Raw genomic sequence first — 17,708 nt, forward strand, 5'->3', positions numbered from 1 at the left:
AGTTTCAGCTGAGTTGCATTTGCATTTACTAAGTATAGATCAAAATTAAGGAGTTCAGTGTTAATAATTCTTTTGTCGTTTTTGAATTATTAATAGATGGCAGGACGTATGGAACCTTTGGACAGGCCATAACCTTTATACTAGTCGGACATGGCTTAGATAACCAATTTTGGTTTTGGTCAAAAAAAGGGTCGAAAGAAAAATTGTGTATTCGTCTCTGTCCTCATATTTAGAAAACATGTTTCAACTTTATTGGAATAGGACTTATAAAAAGCTTCAAACTACGAAGTACAACTCTAAAAGTCCCATAAAAGGCAAAAAGTTATATACCGAAGAAAATCTATAGGCTGGACATCAACGTGGATTATTCTGAACAAAACAATCTTTTCAATTACATTTAAAATTTATTAAATTCTGTGTGAACAATATTTGACAAATTATTTAATATTAGAATAACATTTATGCTACCAAGTTGCATCATTCCTATGCCAGTCAAGACTTAATAAAAAGTTTATTGATCAGTTAAGAAGTCCAGATGAGCAGATATTCAGCGCCATATTTTTGATCTTAGTCCATGTTATATTTCTTATTTCATTAACGTCCATCTCGACATTGTATTCTTCAGATAACAAATGTTTTGTTTCAAATGCCAAAAATGAATCCATACCCAGATCTAATAAAGTCTTCGCTTCGTCAATGGAATCTACATCTTTAATACCAAACAAATTAGCTACCGAATCGGTAACGCTTTTCTTCCCGTTCGTTTCATCACGTTCATCACCATACACCAACGTCCAAACAACTGGCTCGTTTTGTTGCATAAATTGATCCAAAACTTCTAAACAAGAAGCAATGCTTTGCGGAAGAGCTTCTAAAACCTTTGCTTTTGTTTTAAGCCTAGCAACAAAACCAACATCGCCAATAGGACCCCATTCCACAGCCAGAGCAGGTAGTCCTTCAGCTTTTCTTCTTTCACAGAGACGTTCCATTGCATTGTTAGCAAAGCTATAACTAGTTTGAGAAGCATTTCCAAGGCTTGAAATAATTGACGAAAATAAGACGAAATGCTCCAGGTGTTTACAATATTTGCGGGACAAAATATCCATATTGTGTGCACTACAAAATTTTGGCCCGACCACTGTAGAAAAGGTTTCCAGATTTTGCTCCATCATTAGTTTGTCAATAAGACGTAGTCCACTATTGAAAATACCTCCAACAGGAGCGAGGTTGGATGCGAATCTTAATAAATATTCTGCTCCTTTCATGCTCGTAGTGTCCGAAGTATCAGACAGAAATGCAAGAACTCTGTTGTCTGGCTTGTAGAAAAAACCTTCGTTTTCTCTTATTCTGATAATGCATTTTTCTTTGTAACCACTATCTTCACAGAATTTGAAAGCAAGACTAACGTCACATTTATTGAAAACGGAATATTCTTGAGGAATTACAGTACCTTCTGAGACATACTTATTAACACTATTAGCTATCGATGTCAGTACATCTTCCGTTTCTGTAAGTAGATCGCTAAACTTTACGTTGTGCAAACTGTAATTCTCATCTTTAACTGCATCCAGGAAAGCCTCGGTGGTACTTTTCTCAAATTCAATGAAGCGTCCTTTCTTTGAGAGGCATTTCTTCGACAACTTGATTAACTCAACCGAATTACAATTAATAATAGCGTCCACGCCTCTTCCACCAGTTTTTTTCATTACAATTTCAAAAAATGGTGCGTCTCTTGAATGTACGATTAAATTGGCTTTGAGAATCGTCGAGAATTTATTTTTCAAATATTGGCTGTCACAACAATCAATAACAACATATGTGACATAATTCTTAAAGGAGGTTAAGACTAGTGTGGCCAAACTCACACTATTTGTAAAGTTGTGAATAAGAATACTATCTGTAGGTTGTAGATTACCTTTGACAAATAACCCATAATAGCTCTATAGAAAGTTATTTACAGATACCTAAGATTTTTGTATGTGTTATTAATACTCACGAGGGTGTATGCTAAAGGAATAGTTGCGGCTTCTTCGAAGGAGAATTTTGAATCAAATTTCCAAGTCAGCTGAGGATGAGGTATTATTGTAGTAGATGCAGCACCGCTTGTAACTAATCCCATAATATTTTCCCCACTTTCATCTGTTCCGGAATACTCAATTCCAAGGAAGTCACAGTTTGCATAAGATCCAATTTTACCTGCGACCGTTAATAAATCTCGCTGATTAATGCTGGTACAGTGCACACAGATATTTTTGTCAGTAGAATAGGGAGTCTTTTCCACCCATTTTAAGTTCACATTGTCTTTAACAAGACAAACATCCGTTAATAATTTTGGCTGAAATTGTTCAAGAGGAAGAAAGCGATAGTTTCCCCAAGATTCGTCTTGAAAAACATTAATCGTTAAATCTTTCCTTAACTGATTTTGATAAAATTCTGATTTGACTGAAAATGGCATGTTTTTAATAAAACCTCTCATCAAAAATATTCTCAGATTTGAACATGCTTTTTCATGCCGAACTGATTGAAAGAGGCCTACAATGCCAGAATCGAAATCCTCGTTGATTAAATAAATTTGAGAGTGTGGTGATGTATATTGTTCGATAGCTTGTTGTAACTCTTTCAACCAGAAGAAATTTAGATTATTTGCTAAAATAACTGCGTGTTGCTCACAAATATTTTTGGGTGCTCTAAAAAGCACAAAATTTCCATTTTCGTGGATATGTTTGTAAACAATTTCAACATCAGGTATGTTGCCGTTTTGAACCTTCACAAGAACAAATTTCGCTTTTTCGGTCAATTTGTGAGCTGTTTTTAATTCTTCGTTTGATAAAGCATGAGCTATAAGTAAATCAAAATAGTCTTCATTTCCGTCGCCAAGCGAATCCAGTTTATGGAAACTTGTTCTTTTAAAACTAACTCGTTCCATAATTTGCATCAGCAGCTGTATAGCAGCATCGACTCCAAGTTCGGCAAATTTTATCTCTAATTTTTCCGTACAATTTTCGACAACGATTTGGTGTGCTATGTTAAGACTATGGAAGAATGGATCAAGATTTTTCTGAGTGTCGATCTCTGATACAAAAATATATTTCCCTAAGATTGGAGAAATAGTAGCCTCGTGTTTCTTAACAGTAACTCCTTGTATCCCCCTCATTTCAACACCGCCACATTTCACTGCCTTCACATGTTTGTTGAAAATTAAAGTTAAGTCGGCATCCATATCGACAATCTTTAAATGTGTTCTCGGATCGACTATAATTTTATCGAACTTTATAGGTAGACACAGCCCACTTCTTTCTACGCCCAGCACATAATGTACCATAACGTCTATAAAGGATGTCCAGTTATCGTACCATCGTAATGTAGCGCAGTTTGAATCAAGATCGGCATTTTGAACACCGAGGAATAAACCGTCGTAACTATATCCCCTTAAATGCATATGCTGGTAAAAGTCGTCTTTGCTTATTTTTGCCCCAGAGTTGTTATTTGGGGTTAGGTGTGAATAATCTAAAAATTCGTCCTCAATTCTTTCCACGAAATGTATTCTCCCTGCTGATAAAGGAACCCCTTCTTTGACTTCACAAATTTCAAAATATCCACTTGACTTGAAGATGTTGACATTCAAAACTGCATTACTTTTTTTTGGTAAAAGAATGGGTCCCATGATTGTTACGTTTTCGAAAACCACGGGTAGCTTTGTGTGATGTTTTCCCATCATTTTAGCAAAAGCTTCCTACACCAATGTCTGTAACAGCATATTTTCAATTTCACATAGTTAATGCAAAAATGAAGATAACTTACTACATAACCTATTGTGGGGAAAATAACATTTCCATCAATTACGTGCCCTTCTAAAAATTTATTTTTTTTATCGGTCATATCAATTTCAAACAGGTAGCCAAATGAACTTTCATCATTGTATTTAGGCACATCCCAAATATTCCTGTGGTCCCATCTGATCAAATTAGAAATCGTCGGAGTATCGATACTAACAGGAAAATTCACGAAATTGTAATACTTTCGTAAATTTGGCTGTCCACCATTGATATACAGTTCGCCTATACTTGAATAGAAAAAGTCCAGGTTATTAACTCCAGGCTTAGCTAGTGGTAACAATGTTACGCTTTTATCGAGCCCTCTTTTCAATATAGCTTGAAGTAGTCCTTTAGGAGCTACCTCAATTAAAATGGCATCTTCAGGAATATGCTTCAGCAGCTGCCTGAAATAAACTCTGTTGATATAATTGTGATGCTGATACTCTGCAGAATTATATCTGCCCAATTCACTATCCCATTCACTTTCTGACAGTGCCGATGGTAACCAACGTTTTGTTCTTTCTTTCTTTCCAGGTAACACACTTTTGACAAAATTGTACATTTTTGGGCCTGCTGAAGCCATATGAGGACAGTGGAAAGCACCTCCAGCTGTCTCTACAACTTTATTAAAAACTCGTTTTGCAGTAAGAATCTCTAAGAAATCTTTAACCGGTTGGACGGCCCCAGCGATAGTGACTGATTCGTCTGAATTATCACAAGCAATATAAACATTGTTGGGCAGAAGTTTTAAACACTCTTCAGAGGAAAGTCCAACTGCTGCCATTAAACCAGGCTCTAGATTTGAATTTACCATAGCATAACCACGAGCATATGCAATCAGCGTTGCTTGTTCAGCTGTTATCAAACCGTCGGCGTAAGCACAAGCTAAATTTAAGATTTTAACGGCAACAGGGATATTTTTATCGAAGACTTACCAACTTCACCCAAAGAATGACCTATAATGCCATCAGGTTCAATATTTAACGCTGTTAGTACATCAGTTAAGCATACGGATACTGCGGTAATAGCAGTGAACGTGTTAATAAGGTTCTTAAACGTTTTTTCATCTCCATTGTCAATAACATTTTCTAAATCAACTCCATACTGTCGGACCGCACCAGAACATTTTTGCATTGTGTTTCGGAACACCTCAATTTTCATCAAATCTCTACCCATATAAAGCCACTGAGAACCAATTCCAGAATATACGTACCAAATAGGGCGTGTCTTTGATAAACATTGCTGTACATGATGATGACTTTCATCTGACAGAATAGCGTAACCTCGATAAATGTCGGCATCAATGGTTCTGCTGTATATATTATCTATTAAAGCCAAAAATTCTGCATTCGCTTTATTTTCAATTGTTTTTTCTAACATCAGTTTAACTCCTTCCTCAGTTCTTCCTGAAACGTTCACTAGACGGTAGCACAAACTATTGACAACTTTTCTTTTTTCAGGGTATGGTTTCAACACGACAGTTCCATTTGCCCCTCCAAATCCGAAGGCGTTTACCATTATCAGACCTTGAGGTATGGGTGCATGATGGTCCATTACCTACATAATTAGAAAATGTCATTGAACGTGAAATTCTATCCTAAATAACCTTAATTTTATTGTGTGACAAAAACAAACGCGCATAGCATGCCTATCTTAAAAAACCCACCTTCAAGCGTCCTTCATGTATCCCTTTAATTTTAGGATCTCGATTCTTATAATGCAAATTCCCAGGAATGATCCCTTTATGAATAGCAATTATAACTTTCGATATAGATACTAAACTCGAAGCAGTTTCGCTGTGGCCTAGGTTACTCTTGACAGAACCAATGAGCAATGGAAAATTGCGGCTCCGATTTTGGCACAGATATTCATCAATAGTTTCCGCTTCTTCTAAATCACCTACTGTAGTTCCAGTACCATGAGCTTCTACATAATTCACAGCTAATGGATCAATGTTAAACCTGTTGAAGACAGCCTCAAACATAGCTTTAATCGCTTGTCGAGAAGGATGGTTAAGTCCTTCCTTTGTGAAACCATTAACATTGGTACCACAACCAGAAATCGTTGCATAAATTCTTTTACACTCTTCGCATTTTTGCAAAACTATAGCTACAACAGCTTCCGATTTCACGTAGCCTTTTCTGTTTAAATCAAAGGATCTGCACACTCCTTCTAAATGCAGTACTCCAAGTCTTAACATCTCTACGCTTTCGGCTGGGTCATACTGACTCACGACACACGCAATCGCCATTGAACATCTTCCAGACAAAATATTATCTACAGCTTGATTGAGGGCATACAAACCGCTAGAACAAGCTGTATCCAAAGCGTAACTTGGTCCCCTAAAGTCGAACATGTAAGATACCATATTTGCCATAACTGCTGCAGATCTTTGCACAATTCCTCCTTTGAAGCCTAGATCCGAGTATATATTTTGACTTATGCCTAAGAAAACTCCCGTATTTGAGCCTCGTAGTTCTTGTGGATTTAAACCAGCGTCCATCAAAGCTTCGAAAGTTACTTCTACAAGTTTTCGTAATCGTGGATCATTAATATCTGCTTCTTTTGGATTCATTCCAAAGAAATCGGCGTCAAAGTGTTCAAAATCTTTGACTAAGCCTAGCCGGGGCGATGTTCCTAAAGATTCAAAAGACCAGCGACTGTGATTATCTGTCACTAAATCTTGTCCAGCGAAAAGAGCTTTTTGTAGTTCTTCGATATTGCCGCAACTAGGATAGCGGCCAGAAATACCAGAAATCGCAATAGAATCCTTGCCTGAATTCCTTAAAAAGTTTACTTCGAAAGTGAAATTTCTGACAATTATGAGAATATTTATAGTCTTTGTCATCTCTTTTGAAACAACACCTGTTGATTGTAAATTTTTGCAATATTCACATTCAGACTTGTCTAATTTCACTATTTTTTGCACACAATACGAAGTGTCATGTTAGATTAGTTTGTCAAAATATTCAAGTTAAAAGCAAAAGAAAAAACAAGTAGTTCTGTGTGCTGAGATGAGAAGAGCTATAATACAATTGTGTGATAAACTCCACACATACCATCCAATGTGATCTATCACAAATATTTCTGTCAAAATTTCAGATATCTTTTCCGTAAATTAAACAAGTATCTTAAAAATTTCGAAAAATTTATATCTTGAACTTAATCAAAATTGAGGTTTTGAGTATCATGGAGATAGGATGACATACATTGCACCGTATTGTATATTCTATTGGATACGAATATAAAAAACTTCCCTCATATCTTAAGTACTTCTCTGAAAAGTTATAATAGTTACTTATGTATTTAGTGTGTAAACTTTAGCTTTACGACATGAGACCAAGTGTTGCTGGACGAATGTCGTAAAGCTAGTTTACACACTTAATGCATACAAATTTTTTTCTGCGGCTTCAATCAATAATAATAATAATCCCAAGTTAAATTTTAATATATTTTAAAATGGAGACTTATTTATTAAATAAATAACGACGACATTACAATTGTCAAATTATTGTTTTTCTATTATATTATAATTAATAGTACCAATGGTACAATTGCTAAAGTTAAATTTTGATTCTAGCGGCTGCATAACTGACATAACATTTTCCTCTAAGTGTTCAATAACATGTTGTTGAATATTCTCAAATCCACTCGAAGCACTAGTGCTAGTACCTGGTTTAGGATCTGTCAAAATTTTTCTTATAGTGTTCATTTTGTTTGAAATTGAATCATCAATGTAGCCTTCTGCTACATTAAAGGATTTCCTTCCTCCATGGCGTTTAATTCCCATAAGATATGCCCCTTGATTAGCTAATAGTGTTATAGATGAACGCCGAAAGCAGTGGCCTGTGTATAGTTGAGGGCTCTCCAAATTCAGAAAGGTAGCAGGCTATGATTTTTGGTAAACTTCCGAGTGGAGTTATCCCTACAACCTGATTAACACAGCGTCCATTCTGATATTTTAAAAAACATCTTTTTTCTCCTACAGGTTTGTTTGCACGCAAAGCGGAATATTTTTCATAAAAAGTCAAATAAATAATCAGTGTTTAGATCTGGATTAATTACAGTACACGTCCTGGGCCTATGGGTTTTGGTATCTGGGATTTTTATAACAAGAGAATCATGGATTTCAGTGATGTCTTGTGGTGCGAGATTATAATGCTCTTGACGTCGGCAGGCCCAGAAAATGCCAAATTATGTTTTGTGATAATGTGAAAAGAGAATTTTGTATCAAATATTTACTTTTATCATAAGAAATTGTTCGTTTGGGGCTTGTTTCAGAATTTAGTATTTAAAACTTTTTGGGTTGATATCCAACCTTTTTACTTCCCGAGCGTAAGCAAAGGAAGTATTGTAATCGAGTCCGTCGGCCGACTCTCTACTTTTACGTTTTCTCGATCTTTCATAACCCCTAGAAGACGAAGAAATAGGTCTCCCATTTCCGTCTGTCTGTCCGTTTGTCCGTCTGTCCGTCTGTCCGTCTGTCCGTCTGTCCGTCTGTCCGTCTGTCCGTCTGTCCGTCTGTCCGTCTGTCCGTCTGTCCATCTGTCCGTCTGTCCGTCTGTCTGCCGTCCCGGATTTTTATTAGACAGATAATCTCCGAAAGTACTGGACCGATTGTTATGAAATTTTGTACTTATATTAGGAATATCATGTAGATGGTAAAACGCTAACCAAAATTTGTCTAATCATCCCCACCACTAATGCGAGGACGTCACTTCAAAATTGTACATAGTAAATGGGTTTTAAATTGTATAAAATAACATAGTCCTATACATGTAGTTTACAATTCCGAATTGAGTTTTCACCCGAAACGTCCAGATTTTTGGAAAAAAAATCAAAATTATAAAACAACATTTTGAAATTTAATTTTGAATCTGCTAATCCGAATGCTTTGAAATGTTGCAGATGTTTAAAGGCTATAAAGAGCATCATAAATCTTTAGTCAAAATATATTTGGTTATCCCCTCCAAAAACTTGATGACGTCACCTCAAAAATTTGCCGAATAAATCATATCTAAAATGTACAAAATTTGATGAGTCTGTACTTGTGATCTATCACTCCATTCATATTTTTTGGATTTGCATATACAGGGTGACTCAAAAAATTAATTAATGCGTAAATTTATTTTACTGATTTACTCAGGAACTACAAAACCGAATGCTTTGAAATCTTGCAAATGTTTTAAGGTTATAAAGAGCATAATAAATGTTTAGTCAAAATATATTTGCTTATCCCCTCCAAAAAATTGATGACGTCAGCTCGAAAGTTTGTTGAATAAATCCTATCTAAACTGTGCAAAATATGATGAGTCTGTTGTGATTTATCACTCCATTAATATTTTTTGGATTAGCATATACAGGGTGACTCAAAAAAATTAATGAATGGGTAAATTTATTTTATTGATTTAATCAGGAACTACAAAACCGAATGCTTTGAAATCTTGCAGATGTTTTAAGGTTATAAAGGACATAATAAATGTTTAGTCAAAATATATTTGCTTATCTCCTCCAAAAACTTGATGACGTCAGCTCAAAAGTTTGCCGAATAAATCATATCTAAAATGTACAAAATATGATGAGTCTGTACTTGTGATCTTTTACTACATTCATATTTTTTGGATTTGCATATACAGGGTGACTCAAAAAAATTAATGAAAGCGTAAATTTATTTTATTGATTTACTCAGGAACTACAAAACCGAATTCTTTGAAATCCACTGCGAAAAAAAAACATAATAGGCATGCAGTCGTCACGTTTCCGACAGCGAGGGAAGTACTGTCTAAACTCTTTAGACCAATTTTTTCTTTTGAGGAATGCTATAACTTTTGAAAAGGTTCCAATATTTACGTCATTTTTTGCTAACATAGTTGCTTTTAACATTACATCGACCAAAGCGATGGTGCTATACACTAGTTACACTACATAAAGTCCGCATAGCGTTTTTCGTAAAATAGTTTATATTACGCATGAAATAGAGTAAATCGAGGTTTTCTACTACTTACCCAAGATGCAAATTTGCTAAAATGGGAAATAAAGAATCAAACTTGAAATTGACATTTACTTCGTGTTTTATGACGGCTAATATTTCCAGAGCATTCTCGCAATAGCTATTTCCATGACAGTGCCCAACGTTTACGCTAATAACTCGTTGATTTTAACTGATTCTTTTATTTTCCATAATTTGATGTAAATACTGAATCAAGAGTAGACGTAACTTGGTCCAAATTTCATGTTGAACAGTATTAAATGATAGAATAACTTGATCTAAAACTTGGGATATTTAACATTTGCTTTTATTATTGGTAGCAGCAATTTAGTGTGTAAACAAATCACTAAATTTTAACAAGCAAGTTTACGCATCGTCGACGATGTGTAAACTATCGAGTTTAGAGGCAGTCATAGAAAAAATTAGATTTCCCCATGTTTGTTTTGTGATAACCTCTATAAAGTAAAAACCAGCGGCATAAATAATACCCTCGCAATTCCTGCACCGTGGGAGCGCAAATTGTAAAGGATTTGAAAATTGCACAAATACGGAAAATGTAAAATATTCATAATTTTAAGCAGATAACGGACGGAAAAAATGGTATCTAAGCAATAATATCAATCGTTAATTTCAAATATTTGTTTATACATTGGAAGAATGTCACGTAGAAATTTGTTTAATTTGAATGAGTTTGTTACCTCAGAGTAGAAGACAAATATTATTAAATAAGCTACAGTCAAAGAAAATGTCCTGAACATTATTATTATAATTGTTACTAAATAAAGACGTGCGTATTCTGAACTTTTCGAAGAAATGTGGTGACTCGTTCTTAATTTGATCAACAAAAATATTGTTAGGAGGACGTCATAAACGTGACTTTGCAGATGAAGTGAACATTTTTACAGAAGTCAAAGATCCCACTGATTGCAGAAGGCTGTAGAGTAACTTCGATAAAATTGTTAGATGGTGTTCCGTTAACTGGTTACCTTTCAATTCCAAAAAATGCACGATTATGTCTTTTTCCAGGAAGAATAAAAGGATATAAAGTTTGATTATTACTCAAGTAATACTATCATTGAGAGGAAACATGTAGTTCGTGATTTAAGTATTACTTTCGACATAAAGCTTAGGCTTGTAGCACCATATCAGCTTATAAGTATAACGTATAATTAGAAACTGTAGAGAAATCGAAAACCTCTCAGCAATAAAAATACTTTAATGCTCACTAGAAAGATAGCGATTAAAATATGCTACAATAATATGGAGTCCTATTTATGACATGCATGCGAAAAGGCAGTAGTACTCTATTGTTAAGGAAGTTAACTTTTACACAATGGGGTACTATCATAAAACCGAACGGACGGTTATATCCTGAGTGGATTTAACCATTATTGTGAATAATGGTAAAGGCATGGTTAAATCCTTATTTATGACTGTCCCATTACCGGCAGTAGTACTCTGTTTTTAAGGAAGTTAACTTTTACACAATGGAGTACTATCATAAAACCGAATTAGAACTGGGGAAATTATCCATTTTGATTTAAAATTTACCATGCTTACAATAACTTCAAAACGTCTGTAAAAGTTTTCAGTTTTGCAATTCTTGATTTAATGAATAAAATAAATTGACTAAGTCAATAATTTTTTGGGACAGCAAATTTGTATAGATTCATCACATTTTGGACATTTAAGTAATAGACTAAGATTTATTCAATAAAATTTTGAGGTGACGTCATCCATTTTTTAGAGGGATTAGCCAATACATTTTGATCAAAAATTTACCATGCTTATGATAACCTAAAAAAATCTCCAAGATTTCAAAGTATTCGATTTTGTAGTTGCTGATTAAATCAATAAAATAAATTCAAGCAATCATTAATTTTTTTTGAGTCACCCTGTATAAGCAAATCCAAAAAATCTTAATGGAATGATAAATCACAAGTACAGACTCATCATATTTTATACATTTTAGATAGGATTTATTCGGCAAAATTTTGAGCTTACGTCATCAATTTTTTGGAGGAAATAAGTAAATATATTTTGATGAAAAATTTATCATGCTTATCATCAGTGTTGCGCAATATCTAGATACTTATATATAAATAAAGTATCTATATACATTTTTAGGTATCTAGTATCTCTATCTAGATACAATCGAATTTAAGCATAAAATATCTGTATCTAGATACAAAATTAATGGCGCCGATACAGATACATTTTTTATTTCAATTTTTTTTCAGTAGTTATTAGTTGAGTTATACTAGTAGTAATTTTTGATACTTCATGTTGGTGATTTTGGTTACATAAACAAAAATGGAGATAAGAGGTCCACTAATAGTGTTCTGTCACGGAAATTTTCATATTTTAAATACCATCATTTCCTACATTGTAGCCTTCAGTACTTATACATCTTTAAATATAATCCTGAGGGGTAATAAATCTAAGCCATGGTAAGATGGTATTTTAAAAACCATAAACCACAATTCACTATTCACTGCGTTTTACCCTTATCGGGGCAATGCATTTTATCTGTGTACCTGAGCAACCCTGGTCCGGTAGGCCCGCTGGTTGTATTTGTGTTATTAATAGAGAGCGGATTTCTGTCGGGCTAGGCAAGGCCAAAAACTCAGTACGGCTCGTACGGGATGGGAATTCATTGCAGTTACGGGCTGCACTTCGTTTATTTGAGACTAGAATAACGCTGCTTCGTTGCACTCTGCTGTTAATTCCCGTTCTCATTTACTTAGCCGTTTGATTAATAAATCGTTAATTGTATTTATGAAATAAGTGACGATTAAATTCAGTGATTATCTATCACCCGCTACTGAGTCCCGGCGATCCAGCGCGTCCCCACCTATAATCGTGACGTAGCCCGACAGAAATCCGCTGTCTAGTTATTATTAAAGAAGAGTAATTTTAATAGGAAAAAGATTTATTTAAAGTATATTATTATTTTTAGAAAATAATAATTGCGTATTACATAATGATTAATTTTTTTAATTAACACAAATTAGTTCTGTAATCGACTAATCGAATGTTCAATACATACATTTCTCTCGCATAAATCGCATATTTGTTACTGTTTTATACCTTTATTTTTCAGAGAAATGTAGTATCTTTTCTAGTTGCCACATGTGTCATTTCTTCACTTTTTCATTCTTGGACCTAACGCGAGGCGGGCTTGGCAGGTCCGTTTTGCCCTAGAATGTGCTGATCATGTTTAAGTCTAAATATCTTGGGCAATAAAATTAATATTTTTACAACCCTCGGTAGAATAATTTATCGTGATATATTCTCAGAAATCGTGAAACGAGATTAAAACAAAATGAGTTTCAACAAAAATCTGAAAATTTAAAGTTGCAGTCTGGTGATTCCGGCCTGCCAGGCAGCCTTTGATCCTATAAGGGGTTTAAATACCTTTCTAAGAAATTGTACTTATTTTGCCAGCAATTCTTCGATTACCGGACATGGTCATAAAAAGATCGTAAGCCGATATTGAAGAATAAAAATTTATGATAGGTTGCGAACAACAGACCTTCAGCACAGAATAATCATTTCCCGTATTCTTTTGAAATATTAATTTTAATGCTGGAGATAATTATTAGATATCCTCAAACACAATTTGGACACTGTAGTATGGGAATAAAAACAAAAAAAATATTCTTTTTAAGCGTACTTAATAAATATTGCACAATTTGCGACACATCAAACAAAGAAGCCATGACCTATTTGTAGGAAAAAAGAAAAGATTTTTCAGTCTTGAATAATTATGCTATACTAAAATATTTATTTTTTAAATTTAATACCACAATCCCTTCTTCTGCACCTGTGGAACGGGTGTTTCGTAGCGGAAACCAAATTCTGACACCAAGAAGAAATAATTTAGGTGAGAATACGTTCGAAATGTTGTTAATTTAAAAAAAAATCATTAAACAATACATAAAAAAATACATAAACATGTTTTCAGTTATTTTATTCGCCATAGCTTCAAAAAGTATTTGTTTTCTTGTATCTGTATCTAGATACATTTCGAAAAAATCGAAAACAATCTGTATCTAGATACTTTTATCTTCCATATATCTATATCTGTATCTAGATACTTTTAAAAGTATCTGTCCCCAACACTGCTTATCATAACTACAAAATATCTGCAAGATTTCAAAACATTCGGTTTTGCATATTCAACATTAAATTGCAAAATGTTTCTTTATAATTTTGATTTTTTTCCAAAAATCTGGACGTTTCTGGTAAAAACTCAATTCGGCGTCATAAACTACATGCGGAGGACTATGTTATTCTATGCAATTTAAAATCCATTTACTATGTAGAATTTTGAAGTGACGTCATCACATTATTGGTGGGGATGACTAGACAAATTTTGGTTAGCGTTTTACCATCTACAAGATATTCCTAACATAGATACAAAATTTGAGAATAATCGGCTCAGTACTTTCGGAGATTATCTGTCTAAAAAAATCCCGGACAGAAGGTCAGACGGACAGACAGACGGAAAAGGGAGACCAATTTCTTCGTACTCTAGGGGTTATGAAAGGTCGTGAAAACGTAAAAGTAGAGAGTCGGCTGACGGACTCGATTACAATACTTCCTTCGATTACGCACGGGAAGTAAAAAGAAAAACATTTGTCTGTACATCCATATCTCTACTATGTATCTGAATCACTTAGATTCAGTAACATAGAACTAAATATATGATACATCAGTCATCATACCCTCTCAAAGATTTGGCATTTTAGGAAATAAAAGTGTGAAAATTAGCATTTTCTAAATAAAAACCGTTTATTTTCAAACGTCATATAACTGACACTTATATGACGCTCTTACCCGGGTTTAAGTGTCATTTCTATGACACCGTGTTTGAGCGGCGTATAACTACTACTTATACTCCGCCGGCGTATAAATACAACATTTATACTCCGTCGGAGTATAAATATGTGAAAATCATAGTGGTTGTCAACCATAGTAACCATGGTAAGTGAAATCAAGGCAATTCCTTAATGAAGCAAGAAGATAGGAAATAATCATTTCAAAAGAAGATTAATCGTTTGAAAATAAAATATTGTATTTCATTCGGAGTTTAAGTGACTTCATGTGACTCGTATGAACTTAATTCGCCTCGCTATCGCTCGGCGTTTAATCGTCCATACTCGCCACATAAAGTATCACTTAAACTCCTAATAAAATAAATATCTATTACTAAATTTAAGCAACATCAATGGGTGGTGTCTCAATAAAAATGACAAAGAAAATATCTTAAACAACTTACATGTTGAATGCAAACTAAGTATATAACACGACTCAGATTTTAGATTGAGTCATTTCACCAGTTTCGCACTCTTTTATAGTTGGGCATTAATTAACATTTCAATTATATAAATTATTATATTAGTTCTAAATTTATATAACAAGTTTCTAGACCATAAAGTACCGCACATGTCGTATGTCAGTGGGTAAATTGAAAAAGCTTGTAATTAAATAATAAGTATAAAATGCATTTTTTTAGGTAACTTAAGTAGTTTGTTATGTACATTAATAAGTTTGTTCAGTAGAAATTATAAATATTAAAATAAAAAGTTGCAAGTACAATGTGCAAGTATTTAATTGCACCGTGTTTAGTAAAAACAATACGTGTTCGGTTGAAATGCGAATATGTCTGGTTGATCCAACTGGCGATGGTACATTTTAATGAATATTCAGTAAACAATAGTAGCTATAAAGTACATATCAGTAATTGTAGGAACAGATAAGCAGTTTTTTGTAAAAATCAACATAAAATTTTAAGAAAAATATGGAATAATCAGTAAATTTATGCACTCTTCATTGTTTCAATAACGCTTTTTATTAATAATAAGAATATATATAATATAAAAAAGAGTACCTAGATGATGCTTTTATTTAAAGAATAATAATTAAAACAACAGTTTTTATTTTATTAATAAAGGTTTTTTGTCTTTCGCAGGTTGACCCATTTTTCTTTACTCCCTAGTTGGGACTGTTTTCACGGCTAGCGGGGATGTTACTAATTTTAACCTAAACGAACAACATGTTTACATACATTCTTTTTCAAAAATGATGGACAATCACAAATTCCACGTTTCCATTCCGATTTTTCAATAGACAGCATTGCGTACCGTGCAGAAAAACATGTTATATTTTAAAATAACCAAATGCTTCCAAAAGCTTCCGCAGAGTCTGCTCTACCTGAAGCTGGAGCACATAACAGTTAAATTGTGTGCAAAAACTCTCTTGAATTCCTGATGAATACGTACTGGTTAATGCAGCGGCAATTAACATAGTTGGCGATAAATTTTCTTTGAAAATGTTTCCATCTATCCATCTTAAACTAAAGTAAAACGAAATTCGAAGTCTTCTGTCTTCGCGTTGCTGTACACTGCAATTCCAGAAGTATGAATATATTTTGGTTTATTACGAGAATCATAATTAAAAAGTCTCTCAATCTCTTCTTTAACATTTTCAGTGAGTTTGAGTAGGGCAATGGAAAGTATTTTTATCACAACTGTAGCGGAAGCTTGAACAATAGGTAAGGCACTTTTCTCCTCTACTTTTCAATTTGTTGCATCTAAAAATGTTTACATTACCATCAACAAGATCATTTTATAGTAATAATTTTTTATGCTGAAATTCCCTTCCTAACTACCAACGTTTGTCAATTATTTTTAAATGTTTTGAAGGTCCCGGTTAACTTGTTGCTTGTTCATTTTGAGATTCGTATGAAGCACATTTAACAATATTCAAAATCTGCAAAAAATATAGAGAACTGAAATTACAAAAATTCATTGTATTATGCATTACAGTGCGACCTAATTATATAATACAATTTAAACTAAAGACCTCAACTACTCAAGGACGTTGATATGGCTTGCCAAGCTTTCTATGGAAATTTACATGTGATTTTTAAAAAAGCAGTTCCTCAAATCCGGACTTTCCAAAACAAACAGTACTGTTATCCACCTTGGTTCGATATCCAAATAATCGACTGCTTAAAGCTCAAAGCTTTCTATCATAAAAAATTCAAGCAGCTAAATTCGAATTGTTTTGGCAATCTTTTTCGACCTTATAGATCACTATGTAATAATTTAATAGATGTTTCCTACAGAAATTATCTTACCACTTTAGAAAATTCTCTTCCTACAAATCCAAAAAATTTCTGAGGATACATTCAAAAAAGGAAAGGTAACACAATAATGGGATATAACAATTGTGAAATATCCACACCAGATGAAATAGTGAATGCCTTTAGTTGATTTTTCAATAGTGTCTACCTTTCTTCAAATCCATACCAAAACATGGATGACGTATCAACGCTCCACAATACAGCTATTTCTGTATCCAACATCACCGAAGATGAAATTTTACGAACTCTTAAAAACTCTAAAGATAGTATGACAGCAGGCATAGATGGAATTCCAAGTTTTTACTAAAAGACTGTGCATCCGCCCTTACCAAACCTTTATACATATTATTTAATTTAATAATAAATAGCTCTTACTATCCGCATCTTTGGAAACAAGTTTACATTACACCAGTTTTTAAGAAAGGTGATACGAGGATGATTGAGAACTATAGATCGATTTCCATCTTGTGTAACTTTTCAAAAAAATTTAAATCAATTCTTTTTAATAGGATTTACTTCAATGTTGCTAATTTAATTACTCCTTGTCAACATAGTTTCATGAGAAAAAGGTCAACTGTCACTAATCTCTCATCTTTTAGTCAAAGCGTAGCGGAAGTGCTGGACAATCGGAGACAAGTAGACACCGTCTACACTGATTTCCATAAAGCTTTTGATACAATCGATCATAGTGTATTGATACGGAAATTACATGTCTTTGGTTTTTGTACACCCTTGCTTACACTACTAAAAG

The 17,708-nt window shown here is 33.7% G+C and overlaps 1 protein-coding gene across 1 annotated transcript; it reads right to left on the bottom strand.

Annotated features, from left to right (window-relative positions):
* Nucleotides 1-2,345: 2,345 nt before the first annotated feature.
* Nucleotides 2,346-17,239, bottom strand: LOC135137702 (fatty acid synthase-like). Its single transcript, XM_064067420.1, has 8 exons — nucleotides 17,106-17,239; nucleotides 16,092-16,213; nucleotides 15,987-16,029; nucleotides 5,482-6,598; nucleotides 4,751-5,372; nucleotides 3,802-4,700; nucleotides 2,514-3,733; nucleotides 2,346-2,382 (listed from the first exon to the last, which is right to left on the bottom strand). Exons 1-8 carry the CDS (start codon nucleotides 17,237-17,239, stop codon nucleotides 2,346-2,348), a joined length of 4,194 nt encoding a protein of 1,397 aa, XP_063923490.1.
* Between the last annotated feature and the right edge of the window lie 469 nt (nucleotides 17,240-17,708).

The sequence above is a fragment of the Zophobas morio genome, unplaced genomic scaffold, assembly GCF_036711695.1.
Source record: "Zophobas morio isolate AGI-343-1 ecotype UQ-CSIRO unplaced genomic scaffold, CSIRO_AGI_Zmor_V1 ptg000029l, whole genome shotgun sequence".
In the NCBI taxonomy this organism is placed as follows: domain Eukaryota; kingdom Metazoa; phylum Arthropoda; class Insecta; order Coleoptera; family Tenebrionidae; genus Zophobas; species Zophobas morio.

Coding starts and splice junctions, on each gene's coding strand:
- LOC135137702 (XM_064067420.1), bottom strand. CDS start 17,239: ATGCCTGCTGTCATACTATCTTTAGAGTTTTTAAGAGTTCGTAAAATT. Junction 3,734..3,801: donor TCCCCACAATAGGTTATGTA/GTAAGTTATCTT, acceptor ACATTGGTGTAG/GAAGCTTTTGCTAAAATGAT. Junction 2,383..2,513: donor GGCCTCTTTCAATCAGTTCG/GCATGAAAAAGC, acceptor ATGTTTTTCAAG/ACGAATCTTGGGGAAACTAT.